The sequence below is a fragment of the Panthera onca genome, chromosome B1, assembly GCF_046562875.1.
Source record: "Panthera onca isolate mPanOnc1 chromosome B1, mPanOnc1 haplotype 2, whole genome shotgun sequence".
Lineage (NCBI taxonomy): Eukaryota > Metazoa > Chordata > Mammalia > Carnivora > Felidae > Panthera > Panthera onca.
The window spans coordinates 34043078-34063327 of NC_138342.1; the positions used below are offsets into that span (position 1 = coordinate 34043078).

The following is a 20250-nucleotide window of genomic DNA, read 5'->3' on the forward strand; positions in this document are numbered from 1 at the left end:
ATCCTCTGTCCCCCTCTCTCTTGCCCCTCCTCTGCTCTCTCTCTCTCTCTCAAAAATAAAAACTTAAAACAACAGCAACAAAAAACAAAACAAATGGGGAAGTGTAAGTCTAAAAAAAAGTCATTTACTGAGGCTTATGGGCTATATTAGGGACTCAAGCCTAAAAACCATTTCTATTATAGTAATAAAGATACACTTTTATTTTTACTGAAACACTGAGAAAATTTGTAATATACACAATAGTTAACTCCTACATTTAGTAACTGCTTCTTTTGATTGTAGCGGGACCCATCTGAGGCAGTGTCTGTGAAAGATGTTTTGGCCCGTGCTGCAGCAAAGGGTCTACTGGATGGAATTGAGTTGGGTAAAGCTTCAAAACGGGAGAAGAAGAAGAAGAAATCAAAAATACCATTGTCAAGAGCCCCCACCAATGATAGTAATGACATCCAAATGAAAATTGCTGAATTCCTGAATCGAGAAAGTAATGCAAATGCTAATCGGTCAGAGACATTAGCAACAAAAACATCTCTTCCACAGAAAAATACAACTACAGCTGGTTCTTCCTCGCAAGTCAGAAAACCCAACAAGCCCACCAGCAATCCTTTAGTGCCTACATTTATGAAGAACACAGCTCAACCCAGACCGTATGAACGGCAGACAAACTTCGTAAGATCTCGCCCAGAAGACAGAGTGATGGCACTGAAACCTGTAGAGATTGTTTTGCCTCCAGTAATGTTGCCATTTTCAGGTTCCCAAGGGATCAAATCTCAGATACCAACTCAACATTTTTACTATCGTTGGGTTGGACCCAAGACTGTCATGCCCAACTACTTTCCCTCACCATCAATATCCAGAAGAGGGGAAAAGCCTAGAGAAAACTTACCTTCCTCCCTACTCAGGCATCCTCGGCCATGGCTTTGACCATCTTGTGTTTTTTACAGGGGTCAAGAGCAGTTCATGTTTTTTCAAAGTCTGATATTTCTCTGAGGTTAGCCATCCCTATACAAGATACTCATCCTTTTGGCCACTTAGTATCTTCTAAAGGTGCTGTTAACTTCAGGAGAATTAAGACAAGTGAGAAATAACAATGTAGGCACTTCAACAAAAGCAGAATTCCTACATTCAACAGCTCAGTGCTGATCTGTTCTAGAATGTCCAGCTTAGACTCAGGATCAGCTGTTAGAACTTGTATCCCTCTTGTTAACTTTCAGTCTGGACTCAGGACACCAGTTTTAAGAGAAAGCTGCAACAATTTTTCCTGACAGGAAACACTGTCTGCCTTATAACAGACTTGAGGTGGTTTACTAGAGTGTAGATATGGAAAAGACGCTGGCCTCTCACACTGACTTTATGTTGCTTTTTCAGTATCCACCTGCGGTTTGACATTTTCAATTGCTATGGAGGTTGGTTTTTTTTTCTTAAATATCAAAATATTCTTTAAACGGGGGGGGGGGGGGTCATGAGTTTTTGTGATGTGATTGAGATTGAGTAGGAAGAACAGGAGGTTCCGAAGTTCCAGGTGTGCATAGTTCAGAAGTATGTTAACAGAGCAAAAACGGTTTCTCATCAAAAGAGCTTCTGGGATCCTGAGCAGACTGAACACAATCAGCTATCCCTTCTGCCAAATATGGTTGTGAAAAAGTGACTGCACACAAATTTCCATCCAAATAGTAATAATTCTGAGGAAGAGGCAAAACTGTTGACTACAAGTGACACCTGTTATTGAAGAAATCCATAAAAATGTCTGATTCTGTTCAAAGATCAGGTGAAATGCTAAAATCTACAAGTCATTTCAAATGGTACACGGTAATCAAACTGGTAAATCATCTCTGATGCACAACTAAAATATATTGTAGCACTAGGTTAATTATATTAAAAGTCAATTCATCTTGAATGTATCATCCATTGCCTACCAAGAATTGGTATGATTATCATTTTGGGGTCTATTGATTTTTTTTTTTTCATCATGGAAACAGAAATTGTTTGACATTTAATCAAGTAAGTTACAACTATGAAACCTATTGTTTAAAAACATGTTCATAGACACAACGTTTGAATATAAAGTTCTATTTTCAGAATCTAGTCGTGTTGAACAGTGTTATGTAAATTCCTAAATGTTCAATTCAGGTGGCATGATTTCAGTAGAGTATTATCTTCTTCAAGATGAATTTTTAGGTCTATCTCAGCCTAATACCCTATCCTTTATTTTCTCACTTGAAGTGAGGCTAAACAAAATGGCGAATTTCATTTTATTGGTAATAAATCTTTATTTTAGCTAAAAATTTACATAGAATGTGTCAACGAAGAAAGGGAACAAGCCTTCGTATACTTGGAAATTTAAATCCTCAAAGAATTCTCAATTATGACTCTCAGCAGATCCAGAAGTGTTTTAAATGCTCAGCTTATTTTACTGACTGCAAAAATAAAAAACGATAGATTTCTTTGTTCCGGATATGGTGTCTCTCCTCTTGCTCTGGCTTAGAGCACTCCGTGCCCTGAGGGACTAGTGCAGCTGCCGTGAACTTTGTTGGGTGAAGAGCTGGAGTGTTTTCCAGGGAATCGCTCATTCCCCCTGTGCTCTGCCCCTGCCCCAAGCTGCAAAGGATGCCACTGTCCACGAGTAGCAGGTCTCAGACCCTTATTTTCTGTGATGTTCTGAAAAGGAAACTCTCACTGTGAAGGAATAGTTCAGGCTATTTTCTGAGAAGCTTGTGATTCGTGTCGCATCACAATGTAAGCCACTTATTTTCAGTATCTTACCTAACACGCTTGTCACTGTTCTCTTCAGAAATATATGGAGATTCTGAATGGTTCATTAAGCCTGTAGTTTTCTTCTTTGAGAGTCTTCTGAGAAGGGCGTGATCAATTATTTAAGTACTTTTGTGGAGTAAAAAGGGAAAAATACTTTGGATAAAGACAACATGAGCGATTGAGTGAAGGAGAATATTGATTACACGGACATTTTTCTTTCTTGAGCTTCTTACAGGGAAGTGCTGCAAAAATCTAAAATATATTTGCTGGTGTTTAGATTCTCCAATAGCAAATTTTATCTGAAATTACTTACCACTAGTATAATACCTGAAACCGAAATGAAATTTCGTTCCTTCAGAGTAACTGCCTTTGATAGAGTGAAAGAGAAACTATGGGGCGGAAACGTAAGAGGAACCAGAAAAATGGGTACATACTCTACATTCTGCTTCTCTTCCATGTCTGACAGTTGAACTAGCCCAGATTCAACTGGTTTTTCTGGCTACCTTTGCTTTTGGATTTAGTGCCTGTGCAACTTTATTCTTCATTCTTTGACGTCAGATTCTTAAAGGATATGAAAGATAGACTTTCTTAACACTAGACTGCTTACCCAGGCCTTGCGTTGGTGACTCAGGATGCCAGCGGTCCTTCCTGGTCACCAGATAAGAGCAGTGTGATGAATTAATTACTCAGAATTTAAAGTTACTTTCTAGTTCTTAACCAGGTGGAAACCTGCAATAGCAAAGCAGAATAATTTGAAAACAAAATGAGTAGCGTGGCGACACTGAACTTGTATTTCCATTCCTGGATCTATAGGACTGAGATGTCAGATAAATGAGCCAGACGTTTTATGCAGCTAAGTTTATTCTCACAACATATTACATTTAAATGTGTCAAAGTGGTCAACAGCAAACGGGGCCGAAAGCAAAACCAAACGTTCTTTCAGGATAAACAAGCCGCTTTGGATGGCAGGGAGTGCTCTCACTGATCGGGTGTGAGTGGAATCTTTTCTCTGAAGCTGAAACAAATTGAACTTCATTTTACTGGCTGTATAACACACACGTCATCTGGGTATTAGGTTAAGGAAGCCTGGCAAACTAGAGCTAATGGTTTTACTGGCTACATTGTGCTCGTCTCAGAGAGATGTTTTTCATGTTGTTTGTGAAATCTTGAATCTGTGTTGCAATGCTTAATGAAATGCGTGTGTCATACGAGAAAAGGAGGAAAGATTTAGGGCTTTCGAGTAGGTGACCTTGTGTGGAATCACCTTACCAATCTCTACTCCGTCCTGAGATCGGAGTGGCTCTTTGACAAAGTAGCGGTGCCAACAGTTTCTCACCAGGAACGAATTTTAGTGGAGATGGGTCTAATGTCCCCTCATGCAGTCAGACAGACACGAACGAAAAACAGTGGTCCTAATTAGCTACGGGTGGTCTTCTATCCAGGTGAACAGAGGGCTTGTGGGCACGTGTCTGTCGCCTAGAGGAGATGACAGGTGTTGGGAAGGACATAAACACACAGCCCCAAGCGGTGCTTTAGGTTTGCCACAGGCGTGTTGGCTCTTCCCCTTGAGGCTGCCAAGAGGCGCATATATGAGGTGGCCAGTCTGCGTCTATCTAGCTGCTTTTAAAAAATAAAAGGAACTTTAAGCATGTTGCCATTTCTTCTACATAGTCCAATAAAAATGTGTCTACAAATCGTTACAAAACCACCTTTTCGGCAACGTATAGTTCACTGAGATTACTTAGGCCTGGATACCTTGTGAGATACTGTCCAGTAAAGAGAATACATTAACACGATAATGCAGTATATTTCAGTAAAAATAGAATAAATAAAATAAAAATATCTTAAGCTGTATTTAACAGGTTAATTAAAAAAATGATAAGACATACAAGGCATAGTGAACATGGCTGCCTGTTTACCGAGTCACAGATATAAAGAATGCATAGATAACTGAATGTCACCACAATATCAGGTAAAACACGGCATCCGCACACAGGAAAATACACACATACTTTCATACATACTTTTTGGCCATGGCAGAAAGTGTCTGAACGTACTGTTTAACATAATCAATTTTACAAAATTAATTGCATTTAGTATGCAAAGCTATTTTCAAAACAAAATATCTGCAGTAAAGTTTTCAATATGTAAAGGCTATCGTTCGTCTTAATGCATCCTATAATTGCATATATAAATCAGTTTGCTACTTAAAGCTAGCTCAGTATTCTTGATCCTGAAAACAAACAAATGTATGCCTTAGAAAATGAACGGTGGGTTCGGGTAGAGATTTCCAATATAAAAGTGGATGACCTGTTCAGAATTTTTATCACACTAAAACCTTTCATTGTGGAGCTCGAGATGAAACCTCATCATGATTGAATTTTGAACAGCTTTTCAAAGGGCACAGTAAGGACTTTCTTAATGCAATAATTTCTTATGATGGCACTGGTTACTTCAGATAGAATAGCATATAGGCTGGTGAGAAGTAGAATTCATTTCTAGAGTGGCATCATTTTGGTCATAACACCAGGGTGCTAGCAAACAGTTCCAGAGTTCTGAGGGAATAGCAGAAGGCCACCTGCTCCATCGTGTTCTCTGGTGGCTAAGTACCGTGAGTTAGGAATGTGTCTATCACAAGTAACATCATCTCTGGAAAACCTTGTAAGTTGAACAGGCCGTACAGCGTGTAGAATCCTGTCCTCTACAACACATTTGAGGCACACTGCAGGAAAACAGTCCTGGACTGAGAGAGGGCGATGGTTTTGTGATTAATATCACTGCGTGAGTAATTGGGACATATTTCCCGCCTTCTACAGGGAATTCTAAGATTTCCTGACAATAACTAGATACACCCAGAGTAATTTTGGAAAGACTCTTCCTCACCGATGTAAAAGCAGCATAACTTATAACAGAGTTGGGAAGTGTGGGCTTTTGTCCCGGCTCTCTCACAAACTTTCGAGAGATCTTAGGCAAGGTGATTGAGCCTCTTGGTACTTTATATTTTTATTTCTCAGATGTGTTTGGTACCTTTCCCTACCTTGTAAGGCTCAAATGTGATAAGAATGTGGAAACCATTGACAAGTAAGTACACAGCAGTGGGTAAATAAAGTGCTCCTTTTAAAACTGGATGTTCTTAACGCATTAATTTTGACATTAAGAAGCAAATAAGACTAATATTTAGATTGGTCTCCTTAGCAACTTCCTTTTAAAACAACAATGTCAACAAGAGTCTAAATCTGAGTATCTTTGTAAGTACATGAGAAACGTGAAGCAGGAAACTGCTATTTTGGGGAAACTTGTTAAGCAGTCCGTTGTTGCTATGTTTATTTTGCTCTGATATGAAATTTTTAAATCTTGAAAAAATGGAAAAGATATAAATTTAAAAATATATCTAGTAAAGTCCAACAAATCCCAATATTAAATACATAAATCCAAAAGGTTCAATTTAATGTAATTTGTTGCCATGGACAATACATGATGGACAGACAGCTTTCTGGGCAAAAAGCATTAGGGTAAGACTGAGCTAGATACAGAATCCTAGTGGGTTTCACTAGGAGGCGGACTAACAAAATAATGTGGTGGTGGAGATCCAAAATATAAATGACATTTCCTCAACTCCAAATTGCATATTGGCTAATTAACAAACTAAGGATAAAAGGCGTACGAGGAAGACTTCATTTTAATGTTTATGTAGAGAATGGCCAGAGTGAACTATAATTCTCTAGCTGCATTGTACAATATAAGGCAGAAGTTTGAAACATGTCCTACCCGAAATGCATTAGGATTTTCTTAAATCTTTCTTGTTTTTAATAATCAGTTTGAAAACCGTCTAGAAAGAAAGGCCCTTTTTTGTTCAATTTTAATTTCTCAAATTTGATTTGTTTTTCAATTTTCAAGTTTCACTTTTTCCCCAACATCCCACAAAGCAGCTGCAGACATGAAATGGTGTCCATGTGTCAAAGGGCTTGTCAAGGAAAGCTGCCGGTTGGTTTCTGTACTGATGCCAACAGCCAATTCTGTCAACCCAAAGGTTCAATTTCATGAAAGACTGCAACAAAAACCCATCATCCTAGTTTTACAGCAATTCAATGGTATCTGGTACGCAGTGGCTACTCCAGTGTTGGCAACAGGGCCAAGTGCTGCAGGACTTAAACATTGCTTGTGACAGATCCAGTCAAGAAGACAGTGAAACTAACTCAGGCGTCATTCACTCCAAGGACTCAGCGTTAGTTCACTAGGAGGGGTGTGGCCACATTCTTCTCCGTGTGTGTGAAGTTAATGTTCACGATATTTACAATAAGAAAAAGACCTTCCACTGCTCATGATGTATCTGACTGATAGCAAAAAAAATTAGTCATGCTTCTTTTCATATCACATGATGGTGGCAAGACGAGAGAACATGCTTGTCTAACACTGTTTGGTTAAGGATAAATTCTCTGAAGACAAAGCATCAGCAACTGAATGGAAGGCCAGATATCAGTTCATCTTCTTTAGTGTAGCTATTCAATCTTCAGGTAAATATTACAGAATCCTGTAGCATATGCAGCTATGGCGTTTCTGTGACAGGGCGTTTCTGTTTCAAAGTGTCAATGAGGGATAAGACCCCTCGTTTTACATTGGTTGTGACTCTTCTGGTCACTGAGTCTGCTGGCGGAGGAGGTGGTCGAACTTTCTGTGAAGGCGGCCTGGCTACCAAGCACTTCTGGTATCGTAACTGAAATAAAACAAAAATGTTTTATGGTCGTTAATGGTGTATCATCCTTTCTTGTTTAATTTATGATTTGATGACTTAATGCATCACCAATACATTTACTTGCAAAACTTAACGACCTAGCTCCTACGCATTAATCCAAGAGTTTTTCTTTTTTTCCCCTTTTTAAAAAGTATTTATTTTGAGAGAATGTGTGCGTGAGAGCGCGGGAGGGGCAGAGAGGGAGAGAGAGAATCCCAAGCAGACTTGCACTGTCAGTGCAGAGCCCAAGGCAGAGCTCCATCTCATGAACCATGAGATCGTGACCTGAGCTGAAATCAAGGGTCGGACACTTAACCAACTGAGCCACCCAGGGGCCCTAAGTTTATTCTGTTTCCTTAATGTGGGTATTTTAAGGGTTCTTATGATCATTAGGCTCAGCAAAAGTGTTGTGGCTTTTGCCATCCTTTTCTTCCACCCATCTCCACCCTCTACTTGTTCTCTTTATGGATTGGCTGCAATTAATATGCCGAACAGTCGAAGAGCTAATGAAAAGGAAGAGGACTGGGAGAGACAGTATTAGGGTTTTGTCGGAGACACGTACATCTTTGTACGTGAGGTAAGTGCTCATGGCTACCTGGGAGACAACATGGGAGAAAGGGCACAGTTTGAATCTAGGTTCTACCATTTATGGGAACTGTGTGACCCAAGCAAGTTACTCAATCTCTGAGCCTTAGTTTCTTCAATGTAAAATGGCAGAAGACTGGGATCTTTACAGAGGGTGTTATGATTAGGGAATACTTGCTGCATGCTGAAAACAGGCCTACCAATGCAGGAGGCATTCACAAATGTTTGTTCCCCTTCCTGTTTCCTGCTTTAATAAAAAAGAATGATGTATAAAGATTTTAGGACACATTTTATCCACGAGTCTAAATCCTAATGGATTTAAAAATTTTAAGTAATCTCTACACCCCATGTGGGGCTCGAACTCACAACCCCAAGATCGAGAGTCACATGCTCCCAACGACTGAGCGAGCCAGGCGCCCCTAAATCCCAATGGATTTTAAAGTATCCATTAGCACTGCTGGCACCGTAGATAGTTTCTCTCCTTCCGAAATATAACACAGTCCACCTAGTTTTCTATTAATGAAAAGTAATTCTTCAAAATTAGATAAGAAGGTTAAAATTTACAAATATGTTTTTTCCTAATCTAAGCACTTGAAAATAATTCCATGGCTGATTTTTAAAAAGCTACTTAAATATTAATAGGTTCTTTGGTACAGTGTGAAACAGGTTGATGTCTCCCCATGGGAAGCATAAACTATCCACAGCAGAACTCCGAGTCACAAAGCCCAAAGGCCACAGAACTAGCCCCTTCAACCCCATCATACGAGAAACGATTTACCAAATCTCCTCTGTGTAAGGTATCTTGCCAGGTCTGCAACGCAACCCAAACCGTACACTTCCAAAGCACAGATTTATACACGGGCAGGTGTGCAACACGGTACACTGGACCGGAAATCTCTAACATTACGTAAGTCCAGTGTGAATCAAAATCGCACCTGATGGATTTCATTGAGGCTTCCTCTCTCATTCTAAATTTCACCAAAACATCTTCAGCTGGGCCTATGCCACTCAGCTGCAAAATATGCCTAAAAATTAGGTGGATTCAAAAGAATGTGTTTACAATACAGATATTTCAGGTGATAGAAATTCACGTGTAGAGATTTCGGATGGAGAATCATGCAGATTTAATTCAAGAGGAAAGCCATGGAGTTAGAAATGCTGGACTCTGAGCGTAAAGAAGAGGCCGATGTCATCAGTATGACTCATGCTGGATTGGCTGAGCCACTTGAGCTGGCTGCCCTGTTAGAATTAAAATTATAAGCACATGAATAAAAATTGTTCCTAAGACAGAAAATAAGTCTGGGAATCAGATGACAAACTGTAACCAGTGATAAAGCTAATTATTTAATTGTCACCAGCATTTAAAATGTACAATTATGGCTGACAGCCATTCATTTTATGACTAAAACCATCTGTTATGATCCCTTTTCAATTTCAGGAAATAACTAAATAGTCATCCTCCATTTTTGCTTGACTGAATGCTTTCATTTTCTATTGTCTCCTTCATCCCATCTCGGGCTCTTGTGCTGGGTCAGAGATTCGTAGTGACTCCTCCGCCAGCTCTGCCCCCACCACCCCCACCCACCCTGCCCCTTCACATGCAGGCAGATCTGAATTAGCATCTGGCTCCGCAGTACTTGAGGGGAAAATGCACCTCTGACAAAGGACTGTGGGAAGAAGGATGCCAGATCATGAGCACACAGCACTAGCTCTTACCCTCCCTCTTCCCTCCGTCCCTCTCCATTCAAAGGTGCCTTTTAAGGGAAAAGTCAGCAGACTCCCTTTCCTCGTGACTCATCATTGCCAACTACAGCCCACCTCATCCTTTCCCTTCATTCTTAACCTTAGTGATGTACTGTATGTAGAAAAACAGAGAACTCTCCCAACCTCCATGCCACCTGTCGCTCTTGGATTCTTAGCATCTGACTAGTCTCAAAGTCACTGCGACCCAATCAGGAGGCCAAACCCCAACCCTAGGTTCTCAATCTACCACCAAGACCTCGCCCCAACTCTTTATATGACCCTCATTTCAATCCACCTTCACCAGCTCATTTCCCTCAGCCGAAAAAATGTGCAAATCTCCCCTTGCCCCGCCCATCATAAAACAAGAAGCAAACCCCCTTACCGTTGCGCTACCCCTTTCCTGTCAGACTTTGGTCTATTTTAAGGCCTCCACTTCTTTTTCCTCCAGGTCACTTTTCAGTCTAGTGTGGTCTTATACTTCTAGTTAGAGCATCTTTTACACTGCAACTGAATTTTGGCTTATGTGTCTCCTCATATACTTAAGCTCTGTAATGTAAGGCTCATCTCTCAGCCCTACTGGAACTTCCCAGAGTCCAGCCCACAAATGGTGGATTGAATTAAATGAAGAACAGGTGCTTCAAGTTCACCATTCCTCATCCCCAGCCAGGCAATTCTCTACAACATCCCAAGTCGTCTACTCCTGCTTGTTCTCCTGGTTTAGACCCTCTGACACCCTCATGTGACCAGCAAAATGGCTTCTTGGCTGATCTCTCCACCTCAACCTTATCCTCTCAACCCATCCTCTAACTTTGGTGGGTTTTGTTTTTGTTTTGAGTTTGCTTTTAAAACCTAATACCAATTCATCTCTCTTGCTTAATAATCTTTGCTGAAGATAAACACGTTGCCATGATATCACAGGCTTTTTATCATACAGACCTGACCTCCTTTACTTGATTCCAGCAACCGAACCTGCTGTTGCTAAGAATCACCATCCACCTCAGGTTTTGGTGCCTACATTCATACTGTTCCCTCAAATTTTCTAGAACTTTTTCAGCGTCCAGCACAATAGGTGCTCAAAGGATATTTGCAGAATGAATGATGTGGTGTTTTTGTTTGATATCATATACATGGTGCAAAGAGAACTGGCTGTGTCACCTCAAAAACTCGGGGTTGCGGGGCACCTACTTGGCTCAGTCGGTTGAGCATCTGACTTCGGCTCAGGTCATGATCTCCCAGTTGGTGTGTTCGAGCCCCACTTTGGGCTCTGTGCTGACAGCTCAGAGCCTGGAGCCTACTTTGGATTCTGTGTCTCCCTCTCTCTCTGCCCTTCCCTGCTCGCACTCTTTCTCTCAAAAATAAATAAACATTAAAAAACAAACAAAAAAACCCCCAAAACTTGGGGTTGAACACAGGCTTTGTCTTGTCAACTCTGTGCCCTGAGGCCCGCTTTCTTCTGAGCCTCTGTTCTGTCATAAAGAAAACAGAACAACTACCTTACAAATGGCTGTTTTAAGGATTAAGTTCACAGATATAAATTAAATAAAATATGTAAGAACAGTGGGCTTAAACCAACTATCTGAAATAAAAATCATTCAATACACTGCAATTTTTTTAAGTACCAAGTTCGTTCTAAATAGCACCAATTCATACATGACCAACATTTCCTGATCACCTACTGAAATTAATTAGAGATCAAGAATTAAGAATTTGTGGCTTTGAAGATCACTGCTTTCAGTGATACTGGAAATCTCCTCAGAACATCGCTCCGCCCAGTCCCGCTTCTTGTAGGCGTCCTGGCCTCTTGAGATGGTAAACCGCTCATCGTGACTGTGTCCACAGGAATGAGGGTGTTATACAGCAAAACATCACTTTAGAGATTAGACATATTTTCCCTTATATTAGTAACTCTGTGCTAATTTACCGCATATGAGACAAGAGCAGTGGTGCGGGAGGTCCAACGGCTCCCTGGCGTGTGACTACTCACCATGCAGGCGGCCTGTACCGCCTCAGACACGTTACCCGCATTAGGCTCGCACCAGAAAACGTGGCACTCGAAACGCTGGTTCCCGGTGTCCATGATGAAGGCAAATGTATGAACATCCTTCCCGACGCCCATGAAGGACAGGAATCGCACGCGGCACTCCACTAAGATTTCCTCTTCATTCTGCAAGACACATTGGTCAGCCCCCACTCTCTCTGTGAAGCCAGGCAACAGTTATAAAATATACATATTCATTTCTTAGATCATAGAATCAAGACTGGAGTGGCCGTGTAGAGACACTGGTGTTAAAAATACATAGCTCGACTGGATTTAGAAAGGACTGTTTTCCTAGAAAGGCGAGTTTCTAAATATGTCCGCAGCAGCCATCATTGCTATGTGGGCGTCTGACATTTAATCCCGCACTGAGCTACACTCTCCGTGGCAGGCGTGTTCTGTTGCTGTCGGTCCTCTAGGCTCCAAGCCTGCGTGTTCACTGTGGGTAGGAACCCTGCCATGTATACTGTACTTCTTCGGTTTTGCCCATACAGGGCACCCAGTGGCTCAAAACCCATTTGCCCAAGTGAACCCGCTGGAAACCTCAGAGCAACCAAGAGAAAAGGAGCCATGGGATGGCTTTCCATCCAGTTCTCCTTCCCATGCTAAATACCACGTGGAATCATATTTCTATCTAAAACTGTGTATAAAAGCTGCCAAATCACTTTGTTCCCCACAAACCGGTCCCCATATGGTATCCATATGATGCAGTGTAAAGAAATGTTCGGAATTCATTCTTACGAACACCACATCCTTTGCAACAACCATATGTAGTTTGTGAATTAGTAAACACATCCAGAATGTTGACTTCTGGATCATTAACATCTTGACTTACTAAATATTCACTCAGGTGCTATGGAATTCCTTAACAGGCAAATGAAACTAGCCTGAGACGCCATGAAGTTTTCTTGGGAGAGATGATGTTTAGGTTGAGATCCCGGTAAATGTTGAGTAGGCAAAGGCGTGGAGCACAGAAGTGCTTGTAGATGCTGAGGCAGAAAAGGGTATGACATGTTTCAAGACTTAAGGAAATCCAGCCTGGCAGGCTGGAAGGCAGGCAGGGTCAGTGAGCAGCTTACTCCTAACTCCTTTTGAGAAGGTGAATTGGGCTTGAAGGTGACCTCCTAGTGGACAGAATCAGGAGCAGGCCAACAACCTGCGGTCTTTCCGTGGCAGGTGCTTCACGGTGGTGGAACTGAAAAGTGGTAAAGAGTCTGGAGCAGACTGCCCGGATCAAGTCCTGAGCTTGCCACTTCTAGCTGTTGTGACCATGGGCAGTTATTTAACCTCGCCGTGCCTCAGTTTCATCAACCATAAAATTGGGATAATTTGGTTCGAGGCTAATGCTGGCCTCTCTGGATGACCACCGGCCTCTGCTACTATTGACAGAACAAACCAAAGACCCTCCACGACAGAAGCATCTCCTGGGCCCCAACTCCAGACAAATAGCCCAGGTAACCCTGAACCCTGGAGAGCAGCCAAAAAACCACTCCCCATAATGAGTTACTGCTAGCGTCATAGTTACCTCTGGCAAATGATTTTAATCTCTTGGGCCCATGAGGAAGAAAGAATGGGGAACACCAGGACAAGAGCTTCTTGGTTCAGAGGAGAGCAAAGTTATGCAGAGATCCAGACACAAAGGACAAAAACATTGTTTTATAAATGCAGGCTATTTTAATTACAAGTAAGCATAACTCCCTGGAGGTGAAGCCTTGGCTATGTGTCTAAGTTCCACAGAAGATACTGTATCCAGAGTTTCACTGTAACCCAGACAGACCAACTGCATCTATGATCCTTCTTACCTTTTCACTGATGACAGTCACAGTAGCATCGGCCACATTCATGTTCACTGACGGCCAATCCTCCTTGTTAGATGAGGTCATAAGACTTTCTATGGCATTGTTCAGGGTATCCATTCCTGTGGATGGAACAGATAATTGAAAAAGGTCCTAAAGCCACTTATCACTCTCCAATGTGGGCCCAAATCACCCAGTAACAGCTACACCCAAGTAATCTTTTTTTTTTTTTTTTTAAATAGTTCCAGGAGACATTCTATTTGAGCATTTCATTGCTTGGGGAGGAAAAAAAAAGCCAGCTTTTTCAATAGAAAGGAGGGTCATGAGAGCCTCCAGAGACGTGCAGTGTGTGACGTCCTGTCTAACTGGACCATGGTACTACTTTCTCTCCAAAGATTCCCCAGCCCCAAGTATATAAATAGCACTGAAGCAAATGCTACCTTTTCCTAAGCAAGGAGCCTGGGAAAAAAGGAACCGAACAGAAGCCAGCGACTGCCAGAATACTCCGATCTTCCTCCACCTTATTCTGCTACTTGAACAAGGCCAAGTTTGGAAGGCCCTGTACATGAGTAGAATGCACTATACCAGGGGGCCCTTTTGCTGAGTGTTCCCACACCCGTTTTTTTGTGGCAGTGTGAGGGGGTAGGTCAGATAACAACTTTATTGAGATATAATTCATCTTTAATTTACTCACTTAAAGTGTACAACGCACTAGTTTTTAGTAAATTCACAAAGGTGTGTAATCATCACCACAATGAATTTTAGAACATGTTCATTTCCTCAAAAAGGAAACCTTTACATTTTTGGGGTCACCATCCATTTCTTTCCAGCCCCCTAGTTCTAGGCAATTACTTACTTAATTTAATTTCTTTTTTTTTTTTTTTTTTTTTTTTTAATTTTTTTTTTTCAACGTTTTTTATTTTATTTTTGGGACAGAGAGAGACAGAGCATGAACGGGGGAGGGGCAGAGAGAGAGGGAGACACAGAATCGGAAACAGGCTCCAGGCTCCGAGCCATCAGCCCAGAGCCTGACGCGGGGCTCGAACTCACGGACCGCGAGATCGTGACCTGGCTGAAGTCGGACGCTTAACCGACTGCGCCACCCAGGCGCCCCAAATTTCTATCCCAAGAGATTTGTCTCTTCTGGACATTTCATATACATGGAATCACACAGTATGTGTGATTGGTAACTGGCTTCTTTCATTTAGCATATGGTCTTCGTGGTTCATCCATGTTGTAGCATTTATCAGTACTTCATTCTTTTTATTTATTTTTTTTTTTTAGTACTCCATTCCTTTTTTCTTTAATTTTTTTTTTAGTACTTCATTCCTTTTTTAAAAAATTTTTTTTTTAGTACTTCATTCCTTATTTATTTATTTATTTATTTTAGTACTTCATTCCTTATTTATTTATTTATTTATTTTTAGTACTTCATTCCTTTTTACTGCCAAATAAAATTCCACTGTATGGCAGCATCACATCTCATGAATCCATTTGTTAGTTGAGGGACATTTGTTTCTACTTTGTGACTATTACGAATGCTGCTACTGTGAATGTGTGTGTGGACAGATGTTTTCATTTCACTTGGGTATGTGCCCAGGAGCAGAACTGCTGAGTCAAACGGTAACTCTGTGAACTCTGGAGGAAGTGCCAGACTGTTTTCCCAAGTGGCTGTATCACCTTACTTCCCCCCCCCCCACCCCCCAGCAGTGCATGAGGGTTCAGGTTTCTCCACAGCCTTTTCCGCCCAGGAAAAGGGCACATCTCCCCGCCTCCTTTCAGCTCGTATGGCTAAGCAACGAAGTTCTGCCCCCGGGGTGGGAGCTGACTGCCGTGTGTGCTGCTCTTGGATCACACCTTGGAAGGAAAAGCATGAGGGCTCCCTCAGCCCTTTCTCCCCGCCCAGGGGCCAATGAGGACTGAAGCAGAGATGGCCCCAGGGATGGAAGGCCCACTTGAGAAGGGCAGAGCCCTGGCTCATGCATCTCTGGCCTGCTGGGTGCACGAGAACTATGTGTCTGCCTTGTTGAAGTCCTTGTATTCTGGGGACCACATGACGAGCAGCTTATTAGCCTGCCCTCTTTTGCTCTTTTGATTGGGACTGTTCATGTGCTGTGGCTGGTGACAGTGCAAGGGCCTAATTCAAGCCTAGGAAAGGGAGCAGAACAGTAGATCGCACCCATTGGGGAGGGTGGACACCTCCCCCGAGCTCCCGAACACTTGCACAGTGAAAGGACGTAAATGTTTCACATACCGACGGGTTTGTCTACGGGTAACATGCCCAAGTACTGCACGTGGAACTTCTGGACCAGCTCAGTCTTTGGTGTTGGAAAATCTACTACAGGGAACAAAAGCAACAGATCTTTGTCAGTGGTTCCAACGTACACATAAAACACAGCCACCACCTGTGCCACAACAGCCTGTCTCTAGAGGGAGAAGCAGCGCACCTGCTCTGGGAGAACAGCGGGTCTTCTGCTAGATACTGGGGGTCTGTCAATCAAAACCCCATTCAACTTTTGTTTCTCAGCAGGGAAGCAGGAACAGTTAGTTCTCGGTGTCTTAAAGCTGCTACTGTCCTTTTTGTACATGCTAAATAACAGTTGTTGATGTCCTATTTGTTAGGTGGTTGATGCCCAGAGAGAATTTACTCACAAGGGGCACAGAGACAGTAAAAATAACTAAACAGAATTCCCCCAAATATCAATATATATATTTTTATTTTATTGAGGTATAATTGGCACACAACATTATGTTAGTTTCAGGTGTCTAACACAGTAACTTGATACTTGTATACATTGCAAAACCATTACCATAAGTCTACTTAACATTCATCATCACAGTTACAAAAAAAATTTTTTTCACATCAACCTACATATTTTTAAGCTAGCTGGTTCTTATCCCAGGCTGTACAGGAGTTATAAAATCACTAAAGACAATATTCTTTAATCTTGTCCTTTTTTGTAGCAATAAAACTTATCCTGGCCTTTTGTGCCTAACCCTATTGACACAAAATGAACTCTGCGCACAGGAGGCTCCCTGGGGCTGGTTCAGTGTGCGTTTGTTGGGTTGAGCATGGTTTTTAAGGAGACTAGAAACGGCCGGGAGCCCTGTGAGACCTTGACTAGGATGGACAGCACCATCGTGAAGACAGCAGATGCACTGACCTACCTTGCAAGGGAACGTCGAGATTCAAATTGGTTCTTTCCTGTAAGGAACTGCAGGCCAGGGCTTTGGCATTCTTCCGTTCGGCCATAATCTGAAGGGGAGAAAACACACTGTGGTTTGTGGTTACAGACGCCCTGCCTGCAGCTATTCCAGCCAGCAAAGGGTCTGAGTGGACTTTGCTTCCAAGCTAAGCTGGCTTTACATACAGTCTACTGCCTGACTTCCCACCCCCGTACTGCACACATGGAGAACTGTGCTCATTTTCCCCAGGGGTAACCGGTGAATGACTAGCCCTCAGAGCCCCCTGATTGTTTGGAACTCATTCCTCCACTCACCTGGCTCCTACCTCTAGTGAAACAGCCCAAACAAATATCCTCTGCTGGCCCACTGTGGTCAGTGAGACACGCACAGTAATGGACTTTTCCCACTGCTTCTGAATGCAGGGTACCCTCTTCCGGGCCCTGGGGATAGCGAATGAGTTCAAATCCCACCTTCGCTACTTACTAGCTGTGTGATCTTGGGCTAGTCACCTGGCCTCTTGTGTCTCATTTCCCCTTTGCACGTTTATGTCCCCAGTGATAAGGTTATGTCAGTTTTGTCAGTGCTCAGCAATATTAGCTGCTATCGATCGGGGTTGTTATTCCTAAACTGTTCAATCTGTCAGCTGCCTACCACACTGGTTCTCTTCTGCTGGGGGCACTGACATCTCCTTTACTGAAAAGTCATCACTTCTCACTTCTGTTTACACAGTGCTGGTGTGGCTTAAGAGCCCAACCTTCGATGACCCAAAAGGTAACTCACACCTTCATTCCCAGCCCAAGCTTTCTGAAAATTCCAGACAGAACGAAAGTCACTTCTTCTCCAGAGCTCCACTCCACCCTTGTCTCGGCCTGCGCCTGGGACAGCAGGCAAGGAGGCGGCCGAGTTTAACAACATCAAATTTTAACTGAGCACGTCCTCTGTGCCAGGCTGTGTTCTGGGGGCCTTACGCTCCCCAAGGACAAAGATTTTTCTTTTCTGTTTTAGTCTCTGCCGTGTTCTTAGAACAGTCCCTGGCATGTAAATAGTGTTCAGCGGTGCCTGTTGCAGAAATGGAGGAAGAAAATGGCACCTGGGGAGTGTGCTGTAATGCTGTAACAGGTGCAGCCGGGCCCAGGCTTGTTGATGCACCAGTGTGAATCTGGGCTGGGATAAACAGTGGTGTCAGGACCAGCACCCATCCTGTAAGTCCTGGTCACCTGCATCAGAGCAGCAGACTGGTCCCAGCTCCTAGCCCCACCCCCCCCCCACCCCCCCGAGGAAATGTGGCTGGCACCTGCTTTGTCCCTGCTGCCCAGCAGTGGCTACAGCCTGGGCGTGGCTAGCTCAGAGGAGCTGCAATGAGGCTGGGTCTTGACATCCGCCTCAAACCAGAAAGGTGACGTCCAGCAGAGGTGACGGTGAGGTCTGGTGTTTAGGTTCAGTAAGTAAGTTTGGGGAGTAGAAAGGCCTGCCTGAAGGGCATCTGTGACAGTGTCCTGGGGACCTGGCTAATCACTATCTGAACACAAGACGGCAGGTGATATGGTTGCTAAAAATATCAATCACCCCAGTATCGCATCTTTGGAGGTCAAGGGACAGAGTGGCCCATAGTCTTTTCTCTACTGGCTCACCCTTAGAACGCTGTGTTCATTCAGGGGGAACCAACTACAGTACGCTCAGAAGCGGGTGAGGGGCCTGGTAACCATGTGACCCAAAAGAGATGGGGGTGGGGGTTCTGGAGAAACGAGGGAGACAGGATACTTGTCCAGCACTTCTAAATGTACAGGTACAGTTCACAGCTTCAAATGTTTTAAATAACAAAGGGCTGCCCAGCAAACAGACAAGATGGAGGCATCTTTCCCTGTTGCTACAGATTTCACATCTCAAGTAAATACGCGGAAGTTCTAGAGAAGAGGACTTCAGGTCTACACAAGAAAGAACTCTGTAACAGTCAGCGCTGCTCATTTTACTAGAACAGCCTCTTGAAAAGTAGGGGGCCCTGTGGATGGAGGTCAAAGGAGGGACCAGGCAGAGGGTGGGGATGTTTCTAGCAGGACTGCTCTGCTGGAGGGAAGGAAGGCTAGTCCCGAGATGCCCAACTGTCTGTCCTCATTCTGAGGCTCTGTGACTCTGGTTAAGGAAGCAGGACCTCCCCAGTGTGAGACACTGACCACAGCCCTGCCTCACAGCCGGTCAGTTTCCATGAGCAGCTATCCTGCCTCACAGCCGGTCAGTTTCCATGAGCAGCTATGTGTCCTCCTGGAGTCAGTGCGGGTTCACGGCAACTCCCGGCTGCCTGCATTTGCACAGACACCCTTCCTTCTCCCTGTGTTTACTCTCAGATCAGGGGGCCCTGTCTCTGGAAAATCTGCCCTGACTCCTTTCCCCCTTTTCCGAGTTAGGCTCGGGGTACCCATCTCTACCACCTCGCCCGTCACTGTTCTGCCCACCTACCATATCCTCCAAACTGTGGGAGGGTCAAAGGCTCTGCTCATTTTGTGGGTGGAGAGCCATTGAGAGCACCACCTGTAATGCAGGAGTACTTTTCCTGGGCTAAATACATGGTCTGCTCGCTTCTCCCGAATGCAAGGCACAGGTCGGCATGCCCCCTGCCCCTGCCCTTTCACGGCCCCTTCCCTGCTCAGGCAGTGAGAAAAAAGAGAGGGATTGACCACAGTGTCCTGACCTGCTTACCTTGGAACAGATTTCGTGGAGACTTGTGGCGATGGCTTTTGCTGGTGTGTCACATCGAAATACATGACATTTCAAAATTCGCGTATCTTTGTCTCTTGCTACATAAGCAAAATCTCTGTGCAAACAAAATTTATCAGTATGTTAGAAAAGGAAACTTTACCAACACACCCTCTAGTGGCGAATGTTAGCTGAGCAAGGAGCCGGTATGTCAGTGCCAAACAGAGTATGCGAGGGCTAAAAACAAAACGTAAACTTCAATAGCTACCCCAAAATGGAGAAGCAGTTTCATGGATTTAAGAATTCATTTCTGGGGCGCTTGGGGGGCTCAGTCGGTTAAGCATCCGACTTCGGCTCAGGTCATGATCTTGCCATTTGTTGAGTTCGGGCCCCACGTCAGGCTCTGTGCTGACAGAGCCTGGAGGCTGCTTCGGATTCTGTGTTTCCCTCTCTCTTAAAAATAAACATTAAAAAAAAAAAAAGTTTTTTAAAGAATTCATTTCTGAGTAAAAGAACTACAATGTTTCCCAAAGTTAGTGTGCTGAACTCCTGGAAACTCTTACAACCCTTAATGAAAAACCGAATTCTTGATGAACTTTCTCTCTAGTGTAACAACAAATACCATGATTATAAAAGAGAAAAGGGGCTTGAGAAGAGCATGAATGTGCATGAGCGCTATTATGACAAACGCAGTGGTACAGCAGAGGCAGAACAATAGGGGCTGATGGGTA

The 20250-nt window shown here is 43.3% G+C and overlaps 2 protein-coding genes across 16 annotated transcripts in view; one reads left to right on the plus strand and one right to left on the minus strand.

Moving 5' to 3' along the window:
- The window catches only part of NSUN7 (NOP2/Sun RNA methyltransferase family member 7), a 52319-nt gene extending 50421 nt beyond the window's left edge, over positions 1-1898 (plus strand). For both annotated transcript variants that reach the window (XM_078446175.2, XM_060655170.3), the window contains exon 12: positions 283-1898. In XM_078446175.2, coding sequence (XP_078302301.1) covers positions 283-921 — 639 coding nt within the window. In that variant the 3' untranslated portion in view covers positions 922-1898. The remainder of the gene's footprint in view (positions 1-282) is intronic.
- Positions 1899-6181: 4283 nt separating this feature from the next.
- APBB2 (amyloid beta precursor protein binding family B member 2) overlaps positions 6182-20250 on the minus strand; it is a 381485-nt gene continuing 367416 nt past the window's right edge. For 12 of the 14 annotated variants that reach the window (XM_078446165.2, XM_078446164.2, XM_078446172.2 and 9 more), the window contains 6 exons: positions 19523-19637; positions 16811-16898; positions 15897-15980; positions 13649-13764; positions 11796-11975; positions 6182-7465 (listed from right to left, as the gene is read on the minus strand). In XM_078446165.2, the coding sequence (XP_078302291.1) occupies positions 7298-7465; positions 11796-11975; positions 13649-13764; positions 15897-15980; positions 16811-16898; positions 19523-19637 (751 nt within the window). In that variant the 3' untranslated portion in view covers positions 6182-7297. The remainder of the gene's footprint in view (positions 7466-11795; positions 11976-13648; positions 13765-15896; positions 15981-16810; positions 16899-19522; positions 19638-20250) is intronic. The other 2 variants (XM_078446173.2, XM_078446168.2) reach the window with 1 other exon arrangement.